At 47.6% G+C, this 18,604-nt stretch overlaps 1 protein-coding gene across 6 annotated transcripts in view; it reads right to left on the minus strand.

The window, feature by feature from the left end:
- Positions 1-18,604, minus strand: part of STX3 (syntaxin 3) — a 34,594-nt gene that overhangs the window by 14,246 nt on the left and 1,744 nt on the right. For 5 of the 6 annotated variants that reach the window (XR_012509577.1, XM_074371968.1, XM_074371967.1 and 2 more), the window contains exon 2: positions 4,665-4,748. Coding sequence is in view for 4 of the 6 variants with exons in the window: in XM_074371968.1 (XP_074228069.1) it covers positions 4,665-4,748 (84 nt within the window). In the remaining 2 variants the exon portion in view is untranslated. Of the gene's footprint in view, positions 1-4,664; positions 4,749-12,218; positions 12,252-18,604 lie in introns of those variants that run through there. The other variant, XR_012509576.1, reaches the window with a different exon arrangement.

Here is an 18,604-nt window from a genome sequence, read left to right on the forward strand (position 1 = left end):
AGGATTTGGGTAGTTTTCCTCCCTGATCAAAGGATCATTTTTTTATTGAAGTACAGTGTATTTACAATGTGTTAGTTTCTGGTGTACAGCATAGTGATTCAGTCATACATACATACACATACTCTTTTTCATTATAGGTTATTATAAGATATTGAGTACAGTTCCCTGTGCTACACAGTAGGTCCTTGTTGTTTATCTATTTTATATATAGTAGTTTGTATCAGCTAATCTCAAACTCCTAATTTATCCCTCCCCCCAATTCCGCTTTGGTAACCGTAAGTCTGTTTTCTATGTGTGTGGATCTCTTTGTTTTGTAAATAAGTTCATTTGGGTTATTTTTTTTAGATTCCACATATAAGTGATATCATATGATATTTGTCTTTCTCTATATGATAATCTGTAGGTCCATCCATTATTCATTATTTCGTTCTTTTTTTATGGCTGAGTAGTATTCCATTGTATAAATATACCACATCTTCTTTATCCAGTCATCTGTTGATGGACATTTAGGTTGCTTCCATGTCTTGGCTGTTGTAAATGGTGCTGCTATGAACATTGGGGTGCATGTGTCTTTTTAAATTAGAGTGCCCTCTGGATATATACCCAGGAGTGGGATTGCTGGATCATATGGTAAGTCTATTTTTAGTTTTTTAAGGAATCTCCACACAGTTTTCCATAGTGGCTGTGCCGTTAAAGGGGTTTTTGAACTTTTCTAGCTGCCCCCTTTCTTGCTGCCCGCCATGCTGGCATAGGTGATGCCATGTGGAGCTGTGGCTCTGGTGATTTTAAAGCATGGCCCAGACCCTTCAGAGCTCCTCTCACTGAGAAGTGCTATCTGTGTGTTGCTCTCTTGAACCTGGCGACAATAGCGTCAGTACAGTCGTGGGCTGTATGACTTCCACAGCCCCAGCACTTGTCCTGGAGCCCTGAGCCTCCTGTACCAAGCCGACGGCCCAGGACTGGTCATGCTGAGAAGCCCAAGCCACAGAAAGAGGTCAAGTACACCCTGGTCCAGGCATCAGATGTGAGAATAAAGGATAAAGAAGTCTCTGAGATTCTAGACTCTGGCTGTTCAAGTGTTCCCAATGAAGGCCCCAGAAATTGTGGAGCAAAAATAACCCACCTCCACCGGGCCCTGTCTGAATTCCTAATCCACAGACTCCATCGGTGTTATAAAATGGATGTTTGATACCACTAACTGTTATATAGCAATAGACAATCAGAACAGACTCCATCTCTCAGCTCTGCCCCCTTAGGTAGGTTCTGTTTCTTCTGAAGCTTTGCTCTCTCTGCCAAGTGAACAAAGAGGTCCCAGGAAAAAACAGACAACCACTAATTAGACAAAAATCTGAGGTTTATGATTTACTAGACCCTGACCTAGCCAGCCAAGGAGGCCTGAAAACCCAAGGGCCAGTTCTGTTCTGTAACAACGGAGAGGCTGGAGAAACAATGTGAGTTTCACAGTGCAAAGCACATTTTGAAAACATCCTGGTCTTGTGACCACATCTACACCTTGCAAATGCCTCTCTGACCAAGCTGTGATTCACAAGATCAGTCCTCAGCAAATAACCAGGGGTCACCAACTTGCTGGAACCAGTCCAAAAGGCAAGTTTTATGACAAGAGTGATTTCCTACTCAGCTGTATCCTGCAGGATGTGCTGGGTGTGTTCCGCAGACACACACAGAAGGAAGTCTTTTCATTTCCCCAAGTCCCCATTATCTGGAATGCACTTTAACCCAATTTCAAGAATATTTCCAGACCACATTCTATGAAATAGACTTTGTTTTTCTTATAGTCTTTTTAAAAAAATTATTGTTGAAGTATTGTCAGTGACAGTGTGTCAGTTTCTGGTGCACAGCATAATGTCCCAGTCATGCATATATATATACATATATTCGTTTTCATTAAAGGTTATTACAAGATATTGAATATAGTTCCCCGTGCTATACAGAGAGATTTGGTTTTTTTATCTATTTTTATATATAGTAGTTAATAGAAATAGACTTTGTAGTCTACTTATTCACAAATGAACTGGGAAGCAGAATGGTGATGAGAACTCAGACTTACTGAAGACACACTGACTGTATGTCAGGCCCTGTGCTGGGCACATCCATATACTTTCTCATTTTCTATTTATAATAACCAGCAGGTAATATCGCTATTCCTGTTTTAGAGGAAACTGGGGTTCAGGGCAGTTAAACAACGCTCTTCAAAAGCTAAACCACTGGGAGTGGGCAGAGCTGAGACTGAGACCAGGCTCCATGGGGCACCAGCGCCAGTGTGATCTCTTTCCATGACCTGTTCCCTCCTGCCTCCACCCCACTCCAATACTGCTCCTCTCTGTGCTCGATCAGGTGAGAAAGAAGGAAAGTAACAATGACCCAAGCCCACTCAAAGCACTTCCTGAGTGGTGGCTCCTTTAATCCCCAACAAAGCTGTGAAGTGAATATTTTTCTCCCCATTTCAGATAAACCCATGGAGACATGTGCCCAGGATCACACAGTTAGGGACAGGTCAGGAACTAAGTCTGAAAATCATGCTGTCCCCTTCACCCTAAATGTGACAGGGCTTTTTTTACCCCCCTAACCGACAGAAAAGGATTTAACAAAGAGACAGCAATAAGGAAAGCAGCAGCCCTGGAGACCTGAAGTCCCCAAAAATAACTCCATCCATCTGGCGCTGTTCTGTTCAGATAATGCTTCCCAGATGCATGAGCCTCACGTGATCTCCTGTGATGCTCACCACAGCCTTGAAAGGTAAGTACTCCGGTTCCCGATTCCCGGAGCAGGAATTACAGCCCAGATGGGCTAAGTAACCTGACCAAGGTCAACTGCTGTTAAGTGCCCGAGGACAGACTCCGACCGTATCTCAGAGGCCAAAGCCCACCATCTTCCCACCTCACAGGGATACTGCCTCTCTTACTGGTTTAAGATAAGCAGCAGAAACCATTATTGGAGAGGAATCCTTATCTTAGGAAAGAAGCTGATGTATCTGGATTCCCCCCCGGGCAAGAGCAGAGGTATGATGAAAACCCAAGGGCCAATTCTTTTCTGTAGCAGTTGAAAAGCTGAAGAAACCATTTGAGTTTTATAGTGCAAAGCATATTCTGAAAACATCCTGGTCTTTCTTGTGACCCCACCGGCAATGATGTCACACGTCTCCTTACATCCACCTCCCCTGCCCGGCACTGAAGAGAAAGACCTTTTCCTGCCACAGTCCACACCTGGAACAACACTGGACTCGCAAAACTCAAGCATTATTTGGTCTCCCTGGGACGCCTCGATCAAGGCGATGGACCCACCCACGGAGAGGGTAGGGAACCATGCAGCTTCCACAGTAAGCTTCCCGATCAGGCCAGCACAAGCTCAGGCTGGCTCTTAAACCCGCTTATTATGCTAACAGATGAACATGCATAAGCCATCAAGTCCCACTCACCCCACTTAGAGAAGAACGAGAGGGCGGCTTTTCCAGCTCCACAGTCTAGAGGATGGGGAGCATCCACATCCCCCCGCCAACCCCGGCAAAAAGAACAAGAACAGGGTACCTTTTTATATGAAATAAAAAACCTAAATTAAGAAACCCTAGCACAGCAAAAAAAAAAAAAAAAAAAGTGACAATGAATATATGTATGTTCGTGTATAACTGAAAAATTGGGCTCTACACTGGAATTTGACACAACACTGTAAACTGACTATAACTCAATAAAAAAAAAAAATGTTAAAAGAAAAAGAAATCCTAGTATGGTGGCAGAAAATTCAGTGCCTGAACTTTTTGTGGTTTGGTCTGGTTTTGTGGAAGTACCATTCATGGAGCACATATATGGCAGATGCAACACAGAATGTTTTGGAAACATTATTCCATTGAATCCTCATAACAGCCCTGTGGGGAATTATATTAGCAATCCCCACTTATAGATAAGGAAACCAAGCATGTTAAGGAACGTTCAAAAGATCAACAGCTGTCAGAAGCAGGGCTGAGATTTGAGCCCGAGTTCACCTGGACCCAAAGCCTGTGTTTCTGTCCATGATGCTCAACACACTGCCCCCGGCCCACCACCCACTCAAGCCTTCCACCACAGCATCTTCCTAAGAGGATCCTCAACAACAAAGACTATGTGAATCTGTCAACATGAGCGACTCATTTTTGCCTCTGCTGAATTTCAAAAAAAAAAAGAAGAAACTGGAGATTTCTTAGCTTCTCAAACATCACCAGAAATAAGTCAAAGGGATTGAATTTTTAGAAACAACAAATCTGATCTATCTGAATCACAGAATCAAAGGCCTAAAAATGCAATGTTTTTATTTGTTTTACACTCAAGGCTGGACTCCCAGGATTGGTTCTATATTTAAATTATATAATTTAGGCAAGAAAAGATTATCATTAAAATGCTGTCATGTAGCATAAGACTCTAAAAGCATGTCTTTAATTACCTACAGTTTACCTTCTCCTGACTTTCTCAGTAAAATTAAAAATCCAAATCCTCCCAAGCATGGAAGAGACTCTCCTTTTTAACTTCTTGGTCTGGCCACCCCACCCCAGCAAAAGACTGACTGTCTTCTGCTTCCCTTGAAAGATCTGCGGTTTTTTATTCTTTACTAAGGAAGCTGTTTCCTTATGTACATTCAGGAAAGAAAAAAAAAAAAAAAACCGGAAGGGCACCTACCTCAGAAAAGAACTCATCCATAAAAGCTGTGTTGTCAATAGCAATCTCGACCTCGTCGGTGTCGTCATCCTGTGTCAGCTGCTTCTGTGAGAGACGAAAAGGAGGAGGGTGAGACAGAGACCAACAGAAATAACACGCAGAACTGAATGCTCACTAGGGACCAGGAGCTGCGTCTACAGTAAGCATTTTATGTACATTGTCTCCTTTCAAACTCAGGACAGCTCTGGGATGTATCAAACTCTGATGTCACACTGTCTGAGTTTAAATCCTAGCTCTACTCTTACTGAGAGTTTGCAGGGGGCGGGGGCAGGAAGGGAGCAACAGACAAGGGACTAACCTTGCTGGGCCTAGGTTTCTGTGTGTGTGAAGTGCCAATAATAACACTGCTTATGTCATAGGGTTGTTTATGAAATAAATGAGATAATGAATATAAAACACTTTTGCACAGCGTCTGACATACTGTAAGAACTCAACAAACGTTGTATTTTGGTGGTGGTAGTGGTGGTGGTGGCATTGGTGATGTTAGTATAGCTCAATCCAGTTGGGAAACCTAAAACAGAGAGGTTAAGTAACTTGGTCAAAGTCACACAGCTAAAATATGGAGACAGGCAGATTCAAGCCCGTCTTTTAGATTTGGACCCCATGTTTTTAATCCCTTCCCCATAATGCTCAGCTTCATGGTCTACTCTACTGGGGATCAACATTAGAACAGTTTCTAGCCATGATTCCTCCAAAGCACTAGCTTCAAATCCTCACAGCAGGAGTGAAGATTTTCCTGTTTTCAGAAACCACCTATTGCAAAGGAAACAGCACCGTGTGCTGTTCCCCATCAGAGCTCATGTTTATGGGGAGAAGGAAGCTCTCTGCCCAGCCCTCAGCAATGCCTGGGGACCCCAACTTTCTTAATCTCATCCAACTACCTCTGCAAGACCACAGACGGGCTTTATCTAAAGGCAGCGCTGCATTCCCACCCAGCTGCAGGCGCATTCTCCCCAGACGCACTGCACACAGCCCAGCCCTGAGCACAGCGCGACAACTGGTAGTTGGGAGTGGAATTGGGAAGCGGGTTAACCCCCAACACCTGCTTCTTCACATCCTTCAGTGGCCTACACCTTCTAAGCCAAGACGTGTCGCTCGGAAATGCTCACAACTCCACCGGCAAGGAAAGCCACCAGGGCCTGTTTCCTTCCCCCGCTACCGTCCCCCTGATCTGTTACAGAAGATGGAGTTACTGGGAACTCTCATGGTAACTTGGGACTTTCCAGCCATCCGGGGAGCCTCTTTGGACTGACTCTCCATCATCTTCGCTCTCCGGCTTATCTGGAACCATCAGCAGCCCCAGCTTAACGGCCACATTCAAAGGAGCTGGATTTGAGGACACTGCTACAGCCCCACAATCATCTTCCTGAGACTCCAGACTGACTGTGTCCTTTTGCCACTGAAAGCCATTCAATGATAGTTCACCTCCCAGGATTAAAAGTCCTCATGCCTGACGGAGCACATGGGGCCCTTTGGACCAGGCGCTTAGAATTCCCTACATTTCCCGGACACACCGTTCCTTCGTATCGCTGAACTGTCACACGAGAACCTCTTCCTGAAATGCGTCTGTCCAGCTGGCAAAATTTCATTGAGCCCTTAACACTTAATCGCAAACAAACTTCTCTGTCTACCTGACCCGTGCAAAATTTAAAACCTCCCTAAGCTCCCAAAGCATTTTGTGCAAACTTTCCACGGCATCCATCCCAGCCTAGTACTCATCACCCCTTCACTTTGCCATCCTTCCCCACTGACCACACGCCTGGAGGCTCGATGTTGCCTTGTGCCATCCACTGGAGTAGATGCCGGGAGTGCGTGCCTGCCCGGACCACCTTCCCCATGTGTGATTCTGGGAAGGTTATCCATCACCACCCAAGCTCCCTGAGGATCTGAACCATGACATGAACAGAGCCAAGTCAGCCTTTGGCAGCGCCCAGCAGAGATACCTGCTAGGTTCCCAGAGCTGTCCTCATTTCTGTTGGCTTAGGACAAGTTCCACGGCTATTTCCCAGTAGTCTTCCAATGAGCCCAACAGTATTCTTATAATTTTTTTTTAATTTGTTTAGCCAGAATCGGCTTCTGTCACTTGCAATGAAAATCACTTGTATTTGCCATTAATTGACTTATTCTGCATGTATACTGAGCACTTACCATACACTGTATATAGAAGAGAAACTGAATCAACTTTAGCTGAATAAATAACAAGCTTCCACAGAGACCAGCAGCCTGGATCCACCCCTCCCCCAAGCAGTTTCTAAAGTTTGAGACAAAATGCTCACTGTCGTCAATACTTAGGCCTCTCAGCAGTCTCCAAAGAGCTCCATCTCCCAAGAAGGAGCTCTGTGATCCTTGCTGGAAAATAGGAGCCCAGGCTTTCCCCCAGAAGGTGAGTTACCGAACATCTGTTAAGTTTCCTCTCTTTGGAGGTCTTGTAGAGACCCCCACTGAGGGGGACACCCTATGTGTGCGTGTGTCCACATAACACCCCCACACACAGACACACACGCGTGTGTCAGCTCAGTTTTCTTCAAATAGGCACACATGCGAAGGAAGTGGGATGAGGCCGCCATAATGGGAGGGGCTAAGGAACGTCTCTGGGAGCTGGAAACGACTGTGTCCTGGAGCGTGGGAGGCAGGCACCAAGCCCTCCATAGTGACATGCACTTCGAGACCCATAGCGTTTGTACAGGGGCTCCCTAAGTCCGAGACGGCCACCTCTTGGCTTTGCACAGACTCTAGCAGGACAGCCTGGTCCACCTCCAGTGAGAGGATGTGTGAACTGGGAAAAAAGAAGTCTTGATTGACTCATAAGCAAGGTCCGAAACCTTTTATTAGCAATTAAGGGCTGTGAGACCTCCATCAAGTCCCTTACTGCTCAGAGGTTTTCACTATAAATGGTAACATCACCACATACCTTGTGACTTTTACGAGGATTAGATGAGCTCACACGAGAAAAGCGTCCAGCACACAAGGGCACACACCAGTGCCTAGTAAGTGTCAGCTTCCCCATCACCTCGTCATAAGATGTGCTATCTCAAAATATGAGTTCTTAGAGGGGTGGGTACAGCTCAGTGGTAGAGCATGTGCTTAGCATGCACGAGGTCCTGGGTTCAATCCCCAGTACCTCGATTTAAAAAAATTTTTTTAATTAAAAAATTTTAAAAATAAATAAAAGTGTGAGTTCTCCGCAGGAAGCACTTATGGAAAGGCTGAGTCAAGAAGATCAATCCTGCAGCATCATGAAGACCGGGATTCCGTAGCTGGCTCCATCTCGCGCTAGTTACTGAGCCTTAAACGTTCGGTTCAACATCTCTGAGCCTCACTCTCCTTATCTATAAAATAGGGACATTTTTCCACCAGGGCTTTTGTGAGGGTTAAGTAAGATAATAGCTTTAAGTTCCTTACACAATGAATAGCACATGGTAACGTCTCAATACAACAACCAAGTATCAGATCTAGCGAAGTCATCTTCTCTATGGCTTAAATCTGGTCTGAGAACCTTGAAACAGGAAATTTAAAAAAAAAGATATCTGAGGGCTGAATGCAACCCTCAGATTCTATCATCAAATTCTCCCACCCAAGAGGTGGGTAAACCGAGGCCCAAGACCAAATAATGAGTTACTGCCACAGCCAGGAATAAAACCCAGGTTTCCCGATTCCTGACTTCCCACGCGGAGTTTTTCCCACTGTAGCGTGCTGCTTCCAAAAATTTAAAACAAGGGCAACAACACCAACAAAATTTAGTCCAGATCAGAAAATTCAAGAGAGAGGCCAGCATCCCAGGGTATCCAAGTCACGTGACCCTTGAAACAGGCTTCTCCGGAAGGGGATCTACCGGATCCCAGGGCAAGGGGCCTTCCCTCCTGACACATCCGTGCTCTTACAGACCCAGCAGAGGCCTCAGGGACCCCAAGGGCAAGGAAAGCACACAGTGTGCTTTATCTCCAGCCCACATGACTGAGCACAGCCTAGAAGAGGACTTTAGCATCTTTATCAAAGAATCAAGGTATGTGGTAACAGAACGTTAGGGACAGTAGCTGCAACAAAAAATGTACATGAGAACCCTGAGCCCGGCAACCCACTTCCTCTCCCCTTGACCTCCGGCTGCCTCTCTGCCGGGAGATGCGAGATACCACCCATGACTTTGGCAGCACTAAGCTTGAACCCAGGCTCTGTCCCACCCCTCAAAGGTGCCCCCAAAACTCAGCGAGGACAACTGGGGCTGTGACCCCCCTCTCTGGACAGAGTGGAAAGAGTTCAGGGGCCCAGGACTCAACTGAATCTGCAATTCCCCTCACTCCAGCTGCATCCTCTGCACCCTAGGTCTGACTGTGGGCCCCTCTTCCTTAGCTCCTGTACTAAAAACATTCGCCATCTGCAGAGCCCTAGGAGGAGCTGGGAGGCCACGATGCTCCAGCAGCTTCATGTGCACCGCGGCCGTGATCCCCTCCTACATCCTGTAGTTGGGACCCTGCAGGGCAGAGAGATTCTAACGGATTCAAGGTCTCCCAGCTTCTGCAGAATCAGACTCAAGCTTCGGTTGTTTGCCTCCAGCCCTTGCTCATTCCTCTGCACCCTGCTCACAGCAGCCCAGCCCTGCAAAAAGGTGGGCTGAGAGGGAGGCGCCGTGGGCTTGGGGACGGCGCTTGTCCCCACTAAGCCTTGGTTTTCTCACCAAGTAAGGAGCTTAGCTTTCCAATGCGGCTTTGCGGAAGCCCAGGAGACCTCAGAGGTGCCTCGGAAGCCACCCAGGGAATTCGGGGAGGGGGAAGGCAGGGTGCAGGGGGTGCCCCCTCCTCAGTCTGCAATAGCCTCACTTTTATCTGCTTCGTATGCTGAGGTTGAATACGAGACTTCATTTTAAGGAAGAGGCCTCTGGCCAACAGAGAAAAGAAAGGGAGAAAAAAAGAAAGAAGAAAGCCAGCCAGCTTAGCTAGCTAGAAAACCACCCAAGTAAACGAGTGGATGCCTTCCAACAAAAAGGGAAGGAAGAGTCCCCTCGCTCCTTTCCTGGTTAAAACACGGCTGCTATGTAAGTTGAAATCATCAGCCATTCCTGAAGGATCACCACACATCAGAGCAGCAAGAAAGAAGGAAGGGACCTCTGAAGAGAGGAGGGGAAAGCCATCCCAAATGAAGAGGTCACCCTTTACTGGCTCACTGATGTCCTCCGGGCCACAGGTGTCAGACCCCAGGAAGACGAGAGGGTCCCGGGATGAGAGAGAGGACCAGGAGCCCTGTGGAAAGGTTGGGGGTGCGGGAAACAATAACAGAAAGGAAGGGACCAGCAGCCTGGACTAAGAAGGAACATCTGGTCCTTCACTTCCCACAGTGGGGTAGAAAGGATTGCGGCTGGTGGGCGGGGGCCCTCCGAGCACACGCAAGTGAGCACAAATCCTGGCACGTTCTCCTCCCCACCTTTAAACAGCTCTTTGCCTGGGAGACACTCGTCTAGATAAACCCAGCTCTTCACCCAATAAATCTGATTCAAAAAGACAAGGACGTGTGATTTTTCTGGTCCCTGCTGCCCTCTTCCCCCATCAGCCTCCTTCCAGGATGAGGGTCTGTGGAGTCCCAAGGACAGACAAACATCGCCATTTCCAAGGATTACACACACACACACACACACACACACACACACACACTCTCTCTCACTCTCACTCTCTCTCACTCTCTCTCCCTCTCTCTCTCTCTCTCTCTCTCTCTCTCTCTCTCTCTCTCTCTCTCTCTCTCTCTCTCTCTGCCCAACATCTGTTTTTTCCAGTCTCTCTTTTCTAATTCAAAGAGCCAGAAATTCAGAGTGTCAGCTCTCAACAAGCACTCAGTGCTCTCTGTTCTCATTTAAAGATCTAATGCCTCTTCTCCCCTCTACAGTGAAACCCTCCCAGAGGGCACACTTCCCCTTTCCACTGACCTGTGTCTTCCCTAACTCCCTCGCCGCATGAATCAAGAGGAAATCAACCGAGAACCATACCCTGGGTGCAGCCTCGCACTTTTACTTTCAAGATGTTGTTCTAGCTGAACAGTCTGAGGCAAGAATTGGCCCCATTCGGAAGTGAAGACACTGAGGAATAAACTCATTACCAGACTAGCCCAAGGCCAGTGAGTCCGTGGACAACTGGACAAAAGCCAAAGTCCGTGATGACCCCTCCATGAGTTCTGTCAAAACAACCACATCAAATACATTTTTTAAATACATGCTTTTTTTTAATTTTTAAAATTTTTTTTTTATTTTGGGGGGGAGGTAATTATGTTTTTTTTTTAATGGAGGTACGGGGGATTGAACCCAGGACCTTGTGCATGCTAGGCATGCACTCTACCACTGAGCTACAGCCTCCTCCTTATTTTTTTTAATTAAAATATAGTCAGTTTACAATATTGTGTCAATTTCTGGTGTTCAGCATAATGTTTCAGTCATACAGATACATACATATATTCCTTTTCATGTTCTTTTTCATTGTAGGTTACTACAAGATATTGAATAGAGTTCCTTGTGCTATACAGAAGAGACTTGCTTATCTATTTGACTTGTTTATCTATTTTATATATAGTCGTTAGTATCTGCAAATCTTGAACTCCAATTCTCACAGCAACCTTATGAGGGACAAATGGGATTTTCTCCATTCACAGCTGAGACAACTACTTACTTAGGGTTAAATAAATTGTCCCAGGTAAGTCAGCTAATAGGTGGCAGCATTAGGGCTCAAAAGTGGGTCTGTGGGCCCCTGGGGCCCCCATGCATACCTTCCGCACACTATTTGAAGATGCCTTTTCCACGCTGGCTCTGCTACACACCCTCACTCATGTCAGGGAGCACTGCAATACCAATAAAGGTAAAGTGGACTTATCTGTATGCATGAATGAAAAAGATGCTGGTGCATATAATCCTACAAATGTGCACATATGTAGAGATACATCTGCCCGCCTGAGTTGAAAACCTCGCCCTGAGACTTAAGTTGCTGTGTGACAAGTGACTTAACCTCTCTGAGACTCAGTTTCCCTGTTTACAGCATGAATAAATCCGCTCACAGAACTGTTGTGAGGATTAAATTAGTGAGTACATGTGGAGTGTTTAGAGTGATGCTGGGTACATGTTAAATTCCCAAGACCGTGCCATTAAGACAATCAGTTTTCTTTAAACAGAGTTTCTGCTAAAGATGCAATTCGAATGCCAGTTCTCAGAAGGTGACAGCAGGTCCCTTAAACTAAAATGTAGTTCATTTATTTGAATGAAGTCATTGCTCTACTATATGCATGTAAAGAAATCAAGCTCCCTCTGAATTTTTGTTCAGCAAAATAAGGGGTTTTATTGCAAGGTCCTCTGAATTTTGTTTCTGCTACATTCTCACAAATTTTGACATTTACTACTCTTGTTACCATTTATTTCTAAGTAGTTTGTTATTTCCATTTTGGTTTCTTTTGAACCCAAGAGTTATTTAGAAAGGTGTTTTTAAATTTCCAAAGCAGGTAAAACCTAGGGAGGACTATTAATGTATTGTTAATTTCTAATTTTGTTACCTCACTGTCAAGGAACATGGCCGATATGATTCAGTATTCTGTGGAATTCGACATCTTCCTTATGTCTTAGTACACGGTCAGTATTTTTTTTAATCTTATGGATGTGCTTGACAGGATCTTGCATTTCCTTCGTTGGATACAAAAATCATCAAAGTTTCATCCCCCCATGCCATGTTAATTCCAATCTGCTTTTGCTTCTCAGGACCTGAGCTAGGTCTAAGAGAAGGAGCAGCAAAAAGGGATGGAAGTTCATCTAAAGAGAAGAAGGAGGAAAAATAAAACAAAAAAATGCCCAGCAGGTAGATGTTATCTCTACTGATGAGTAATCTGTGGTTGGGGAGGCTAAGTCTTCCAGAATCACACAGCTAATGAGGAACAGGTCAGGACTGGAACCTGGTTTGGTCCAATCCACTGTTCACAGTAGATTAATTTAAAGGATCCTGGGGGCTCATAACCGACTACCACGCCCACAGCATTCTCCTCACTACCACGTCCCACCCAGAGTAACATATTCACTGGCCCATTCACTCATCCAACAGTATTTATGGAACATCTATCACTTTCTAAGCAATAGTGTGGAGGCTGGAGAAACACAAACCAAACTCAGCATCCCCTGCTCTCCGGGACCTCACAGTGTCAGACGGTAGGCAGACAGGCACACAGGTCCTTACAACACCATGCGGTGAGTGATGACAGCCCTTACTACACAGAATTACACATCCAGGAGAAGATGCCTGAATTCAAAGCAGCGCCTGGGGCAGAGGGACTGTGTGCAAAAGTGATTCCTCAGGGCAGTTTTGAAGGTCGCGTGCATTTATCCAAAAGATACCGGGAAGGCCATCTGGCGTAAGAAGACCACACCTTTTTCCTGCTTGCCCCCTCATCCCAGGCGTCCCGCAAGGAGAATCAAAGAAAAACCCTCTGCTTCTTCCTCAGCCTTCTCCACTCTTCCCTGACTTCCTCCCCTCCTCCCCCCAGCCCCCCAACGCCCCACAGCATCCGGTTCTCAAGGATACAGGAGGAAGGAACTAACCCCTTCTTCTCTATTCCATCCTCAGCCTTCTCCTCAACTTCCTTTCAGCTTCGGTCCCACAAGCCCCCTCCCCTTCATGGTTCTTGTGGAACACGTCACTAAGAGTTTAAAAAGGTAACATTTATGGAGCACCCGGCCTGTGCTGAGGATTCCTCTAAGACACATGCTTTCTATTTACTGAGGCGTTTAATTTCCACAAGAATCTTCTGGAGACACTCCCCACCTTACAGCTGAGAAAACTAGAAGATAAAGATGCCAAGCAACCCCCCCAAGATCACACAGACAGCGAGTGCCTGAGCTGGGAGGAGACCTGGGCAGCTGCCTGAAGACCCTCATTCTCCAACTCCGTGGAGTGATGCCCGGTAACGGCAGACACCCCCCACCCCCCGGCTGTAGCATGGAGCGCCGGCCCCTGGAAACACATATCCAAGGCACCAAAACACAGATCCGCACCATTGAGGTCATGAAAAACAAGGAGAGACTGAGAAACCGTCACAGCCCAGGGGCTGCAAAGGAAACATGACAGCCAAATGCAATGTATTGCCCTGGGTGGGATCCTAGGTCCGAAAAACGGACATCCGCAGAAAAACGAGTGGAATCCAAATCAAGTCTGGCGTTTACTGCCTAGCAGGGCACCAACCGACATCAGGTTCTCAGGTTTGACAAACGTCCCATGGTAACGTAAGATGTGAACAATGGAGGAAACTGAGTAGACAGGAACTCTCTGTATTATCTTTGTAATCTTTCTGTAAATCTAAAATTAGTCTAGAATAAAAAGTTGCTTTCTGGAAAAACAAAACAAAACAAAACAAAACAGCACAGCTGCCTAACCCAGGCATCTGAACATACCCAGATGGTATACGCTCCACTAACCGCTTTAGGTGCGGGTTGAACCTCAGGTCTCCCACCGGAGACAGGGGAACGTTGCCATGGAAACGGCCCAATGCCAGAAAATCGGCTGACTGAACAGTGGAGACAGTGGTGAGGGGAGGAAGTTGCAAAGGGACCTAATATAAAAGGCTAGAGAGAGGGCCCCTCGGGACTACAGACTCTCCGGGTAAGCTCATCTGTAGACTGTCCCCATCCATCCACTGGATGGTGTGGTTTACAGCTCTCTGGGCTGTGGGCTGGGAAGTGAAAATACAGAGGGATGAGGCGTGTGTGGTTTGGGCTCTCTCAGAGAGCAGGACTTCAGAGGCAGGCAGCTTCCCAAACCACAGCACAGAGGGGCTGCTTGTACATGCCAACAGAAATAGTTTGTAGAAGCGCTTGGTGAACGATGTTAGCTCAGGCCTGGAGGCCTCCCTGCAGCGCTGACGCTGCGCCTGGCCCTTGGGGGCTGTGTTAAGATTCCCCAGGGGAAGAGTGAGGCAGCTAGATTGTCACTGTGGTTCCTACATCTTCTCCTTCGCGGTCTCTCTGAAAGGGGGCAACTCGCCATGAGGTATCGGGCAGGGCGTTAAGGTCACCTAGGAGCCTTGGAATTCATCCACCCTTGTCCTTGAGGACAGAACCAGTGACTTCTGTCTTTGTTAGCAAATACATGGGTTCCCAGGTTAAATGCTGCACTTCAGGAAGGTAAAGTTTCACCAACCCAGAAGGGTTGGAGCCAGAAGAGTAGGTCCCAGTGATGAATAAAAGATGTACAGGGGCCAAGGTGCTGCTGATCAGTCAATAGTCAAATGCTTAACAGATAATGCAGAGTGCCAGGCACTGGGGCCCAGAAGAACATTCTACTTGCCAGTGCATCAAAGGGCACACAGGCAGATGTGTTCAATTCTTGATCCCACCACTTCCCAGCTGGGGATCGCAGTCACGTCTGAGCTTCAATTTCCTTACCTGCAAAATGGGAACAATCTATACCACCACCTTGCCTGGCAGGGTTGAGAGGATTAGAGACAAGGTATTGAAGGCCCTGAACACAAGTCCCTTACGATAGTAAGTAGTGGCTCGGTAAATGATCACTGTTACTGTAGCTGATATGGTGACAACAACAAGGAATAGCACCATCCATCTTCAAGACACTAGGATCTAGGAGACAAAAAAGTACAACTCACAAAAAACAAATGGGAGGTGGGGTCGAGCCCACTCCATGGTAACGAAAAACCCCACTCCCAAGAGAAGAAAGTATTTCGCTACAAAGCAGCACGCAGCCATGCCTGCTGCTGGGATGGAGGGGGCGTGTTTCAGGCTGCGTGGAGGGAGCGTCACCTAGAGTTCTAGTAGACGGGCAGGAGTCTTGACAAGAGGGGAAGGAGCATGGGGGGAGCCAGGACAACATGAACCAGCGCTGCTCCCTCGCCTCCTGCCACTGGACTAGCCCCCCCCTCCCCACACGCGGGAATAAAAATAAAACTAATCCCCTTCTCTCTGCCAAGCATTTTCTCTCTGGCCCCTGGCAGGCGGGTCCCTAATCCCCACTCAATCCTTTATCACTCTCATCTCAGCTCTGCCTCCTGTCTGCTCACAGCAAAGCAGCTCTCCCAGGGCACGAATCCTGCCAGGGAGAGAGAAGAGGTCAGGAAGGAACCATGGCCCAGTTAGAAATCTTATCACCAAAGGATGGACGCTGATGAAGACATTCTCAAGTCAGACCAGGTGATTCCGAGCACCTGGCCAGTAGGAGGGGCTCAGTAAACAGTCATCAAAGGAATTCAGCTTTAAAGGGGAAGTACGGCTCCTTGTTTGGATGGGGTTAGACTGCAACCATTCTCCTGAAGAACTTGAATGGGGGAACTTCAAATAAAGAAGGAGGCCAAGGACAAGCCGTTAAGGATGCAGCAAGACACCAGGCAGGGCAGAAAGACTGAAGTCAGTCTGATCCTTAGCACCTCAGGGGGTTGATTTCATCAGTGTGTCCCTACTGGTGCTGGCCGTGGAGGGGCCAGCAGACCCCAAGACATTCCCAGTTCTTTTTTAGATCAGTCTCCACGGGGGTCCAATGTCCTTGACCTCCATTCCACACATCACTGCTTCTCTGGGATCACTGTCTACATTTGATTTTGGGGGGTCTCTTTTCATGCAATATTTCTCTTTGTTTTCCCTATATGACTATCTATCCTTTACGACCAGGACTTGGTATATAATTCTATACAATTGTATAGGATTCTATGTAATATAAATATAATTTACGACCAGGACATGGTATATAATTCTGCCCAGCATGATGCCCAGCAGGATGCTAGGCACACAGAGGTCCAGAAGCACCGCTGGTGTTGTACCCAGGAAGCCCTTGCCCACTAGAGATGGGTGAGAAAATCCAGGATCCTTGTCTCTCTTCTTAGGGGACTGTCCACAGCTCTGAAGAGATTAAACTGGAATCTTAACAAGGACTTGAAGAGGGACCTGAGTTTTTTCTGGGAAGAGCCCCCAGGCCAAGAGGGTCTTCCCGTGGTGGCTTGTGTCCCAAGGATGGTATCACTGTATCTGTTTCCTGTGTGTCTCCCTATCTGACTGTGACCTTCTGGAGCCCTGGGAATCAGCACTGCACCCAGCACCCAGCACCCATTACAGGGCCTGGGACGGAGCAGGTGCTCGGTCAACGTTTGCCGAGTGAAAAGAGGGCCAGGCAAGCCGTTCCTGGACAGGAATTGTCTGGGCTTGGCAGATCCAAAGTCCAGCGAGTGAGAAATCGGCAGGTACCGCCTTGAGAGGCGGGCCGGGTGAGGCACTGAACATTCCTGGCAAGCCTGGGCGACGTCACTGAACAGGTAGGCTACTGAGACCAGGAGCAGCAGTGCAACAGATGGGATGAGTCAGGTCTTGTGGCCTCAGGAAGGTGTGTCCTTTGATGGTGGGGATGCTGCTCCCGGCCAGTCAGGTGTGACGAGCTCACCCTTACTGTGGTGGGGGATTATCACGGACTGTCTCCTTTCCCCCTTGAGGACCCCGTGGGGAAGGTATGGTGGTCCACTCTGCAGGCACAAAACTGAGCCCTACAGACACCAGAGCCTCCCACTGCTTGGGACAGGCGCACAATGAAGCATTTCTAGAAACACGCATCCTCAGGGTTGATGGAGGCTTAAATGTCCTCATTTGCCCACTACCCTCCAACCCCCGGCAAAGAGATGCTCAAATGCCTACAGCATCCAACATCCCAACAAGCTTCCTGCCTCCCTCCTGCGCTTGAGGGTCCATGACCCGTCCCACCAGGCCAGCCCAGCCTCAAGCAGCTCTGACTATTAAAAATGCTTCCTGCCAAGTCCTAATGTCTCCCCATCGGCTTCTGTCTCCTTCTGTCCACACCGAGAAAAGCTAATTCCCCACACACAGCTGCCCTCCAGCTATCTGGAGGCGGTTATCACCTCGCCTCCCCCGGGGTTTAGAAAGATGCCCACAGAAGGAGATTGCACAGGCTGCTCAGGGTGAAACTGGTTTCGTGCAGGTCAGCAAACGTTGATAAAAGGAATCAGAGGAGAAGAGAGTTATCTTGCTGCAGTGAGGGAGATCTCTCTCCTGAGGAAAGGAGCAGATGATCAGAGGAGGTGGACTAGAAACCAAAATCCAGCTCAACCTTAACAACAGTTTTAAGGAAAACACTGATAATGCCAGAAGGGCCTTCTGAGAGCTACCAAACTCTGTGTTTTACCAAGGGGGGTTAGAGGAGCAGAGAGGCAAAGTGACATAAAGGAACACAGCCATTAAGCAGCAGGGCAACAGTTAAGAATCCTTTGGACCCGCAGCCCTGTCGTCCTTGCACAGCGTCGCTCCCCCATCTTCCTGTTCCACAATTCTAGCACAGCACCGTGATTTGAAAACAGCACCCTCCTAATAAGACCACCATCTGTAATCTCCCTTTCACCACATCCCCAAGGGGTAAAGGGAGAAACACAGCGTTAGCTCCAACTTACAGAGGGTAACACAAGCTCGGAGAAGCAAAGGGACTTGCATGGGTCCCCTGGCAAACGGACTTTCTACTTGGAACTCAAAGCTCAGGTCAAGCTCTTTGCTATTTTTTGACAATGGCTATTGAAGGGGCCGTGGGGTGCCTTCCTCCGGAAATGGACTTCCTAACTTGAGGAAGGGAGCTGCCTCTGCCTGCTGTCCAGTTTTGCACTGTTTTATAATCGCCGGACGTGCTATACAGAAGAGCCTCAAAACCACGCTCCTCTTCCCTTTCTGCCTCCCCAGCCAGCATACTCCAGCAAGAGCATGGGGTGGAGAGGTCAGGGGCCTGGGTGCCTCTCCCGGGTGCTCTGTGACCTGTAGCACCCCTCCTTCCCAGGCTGTGCTCTAGTGTCCTCGCCTTTAAAGACAAGGGCAACAAATCCTGCCCTGCCAGTAACGGGGATGTGGTGAGGCTCAGATGACAAAGAGCAAGTAGGAGGCAGGGAGGCCGGACTCCCAGTCAGCG

The sequence above is a fragment of the Camelus bactrianus genome, chromosome 10 (genome assembly GCF_048773025.1).
Source record: "Camelus bactrianus isolate YW-2024 breed Bactrian camel chromosome 10, ASM4877302v1, whole genome shotgun sequence".
Lineage (NCBI taxonomy): Eukaryota > Metazoa > Chordata > Mammalia > Artiodactyla > Camelidae > Camelus > Camelus bactrianus.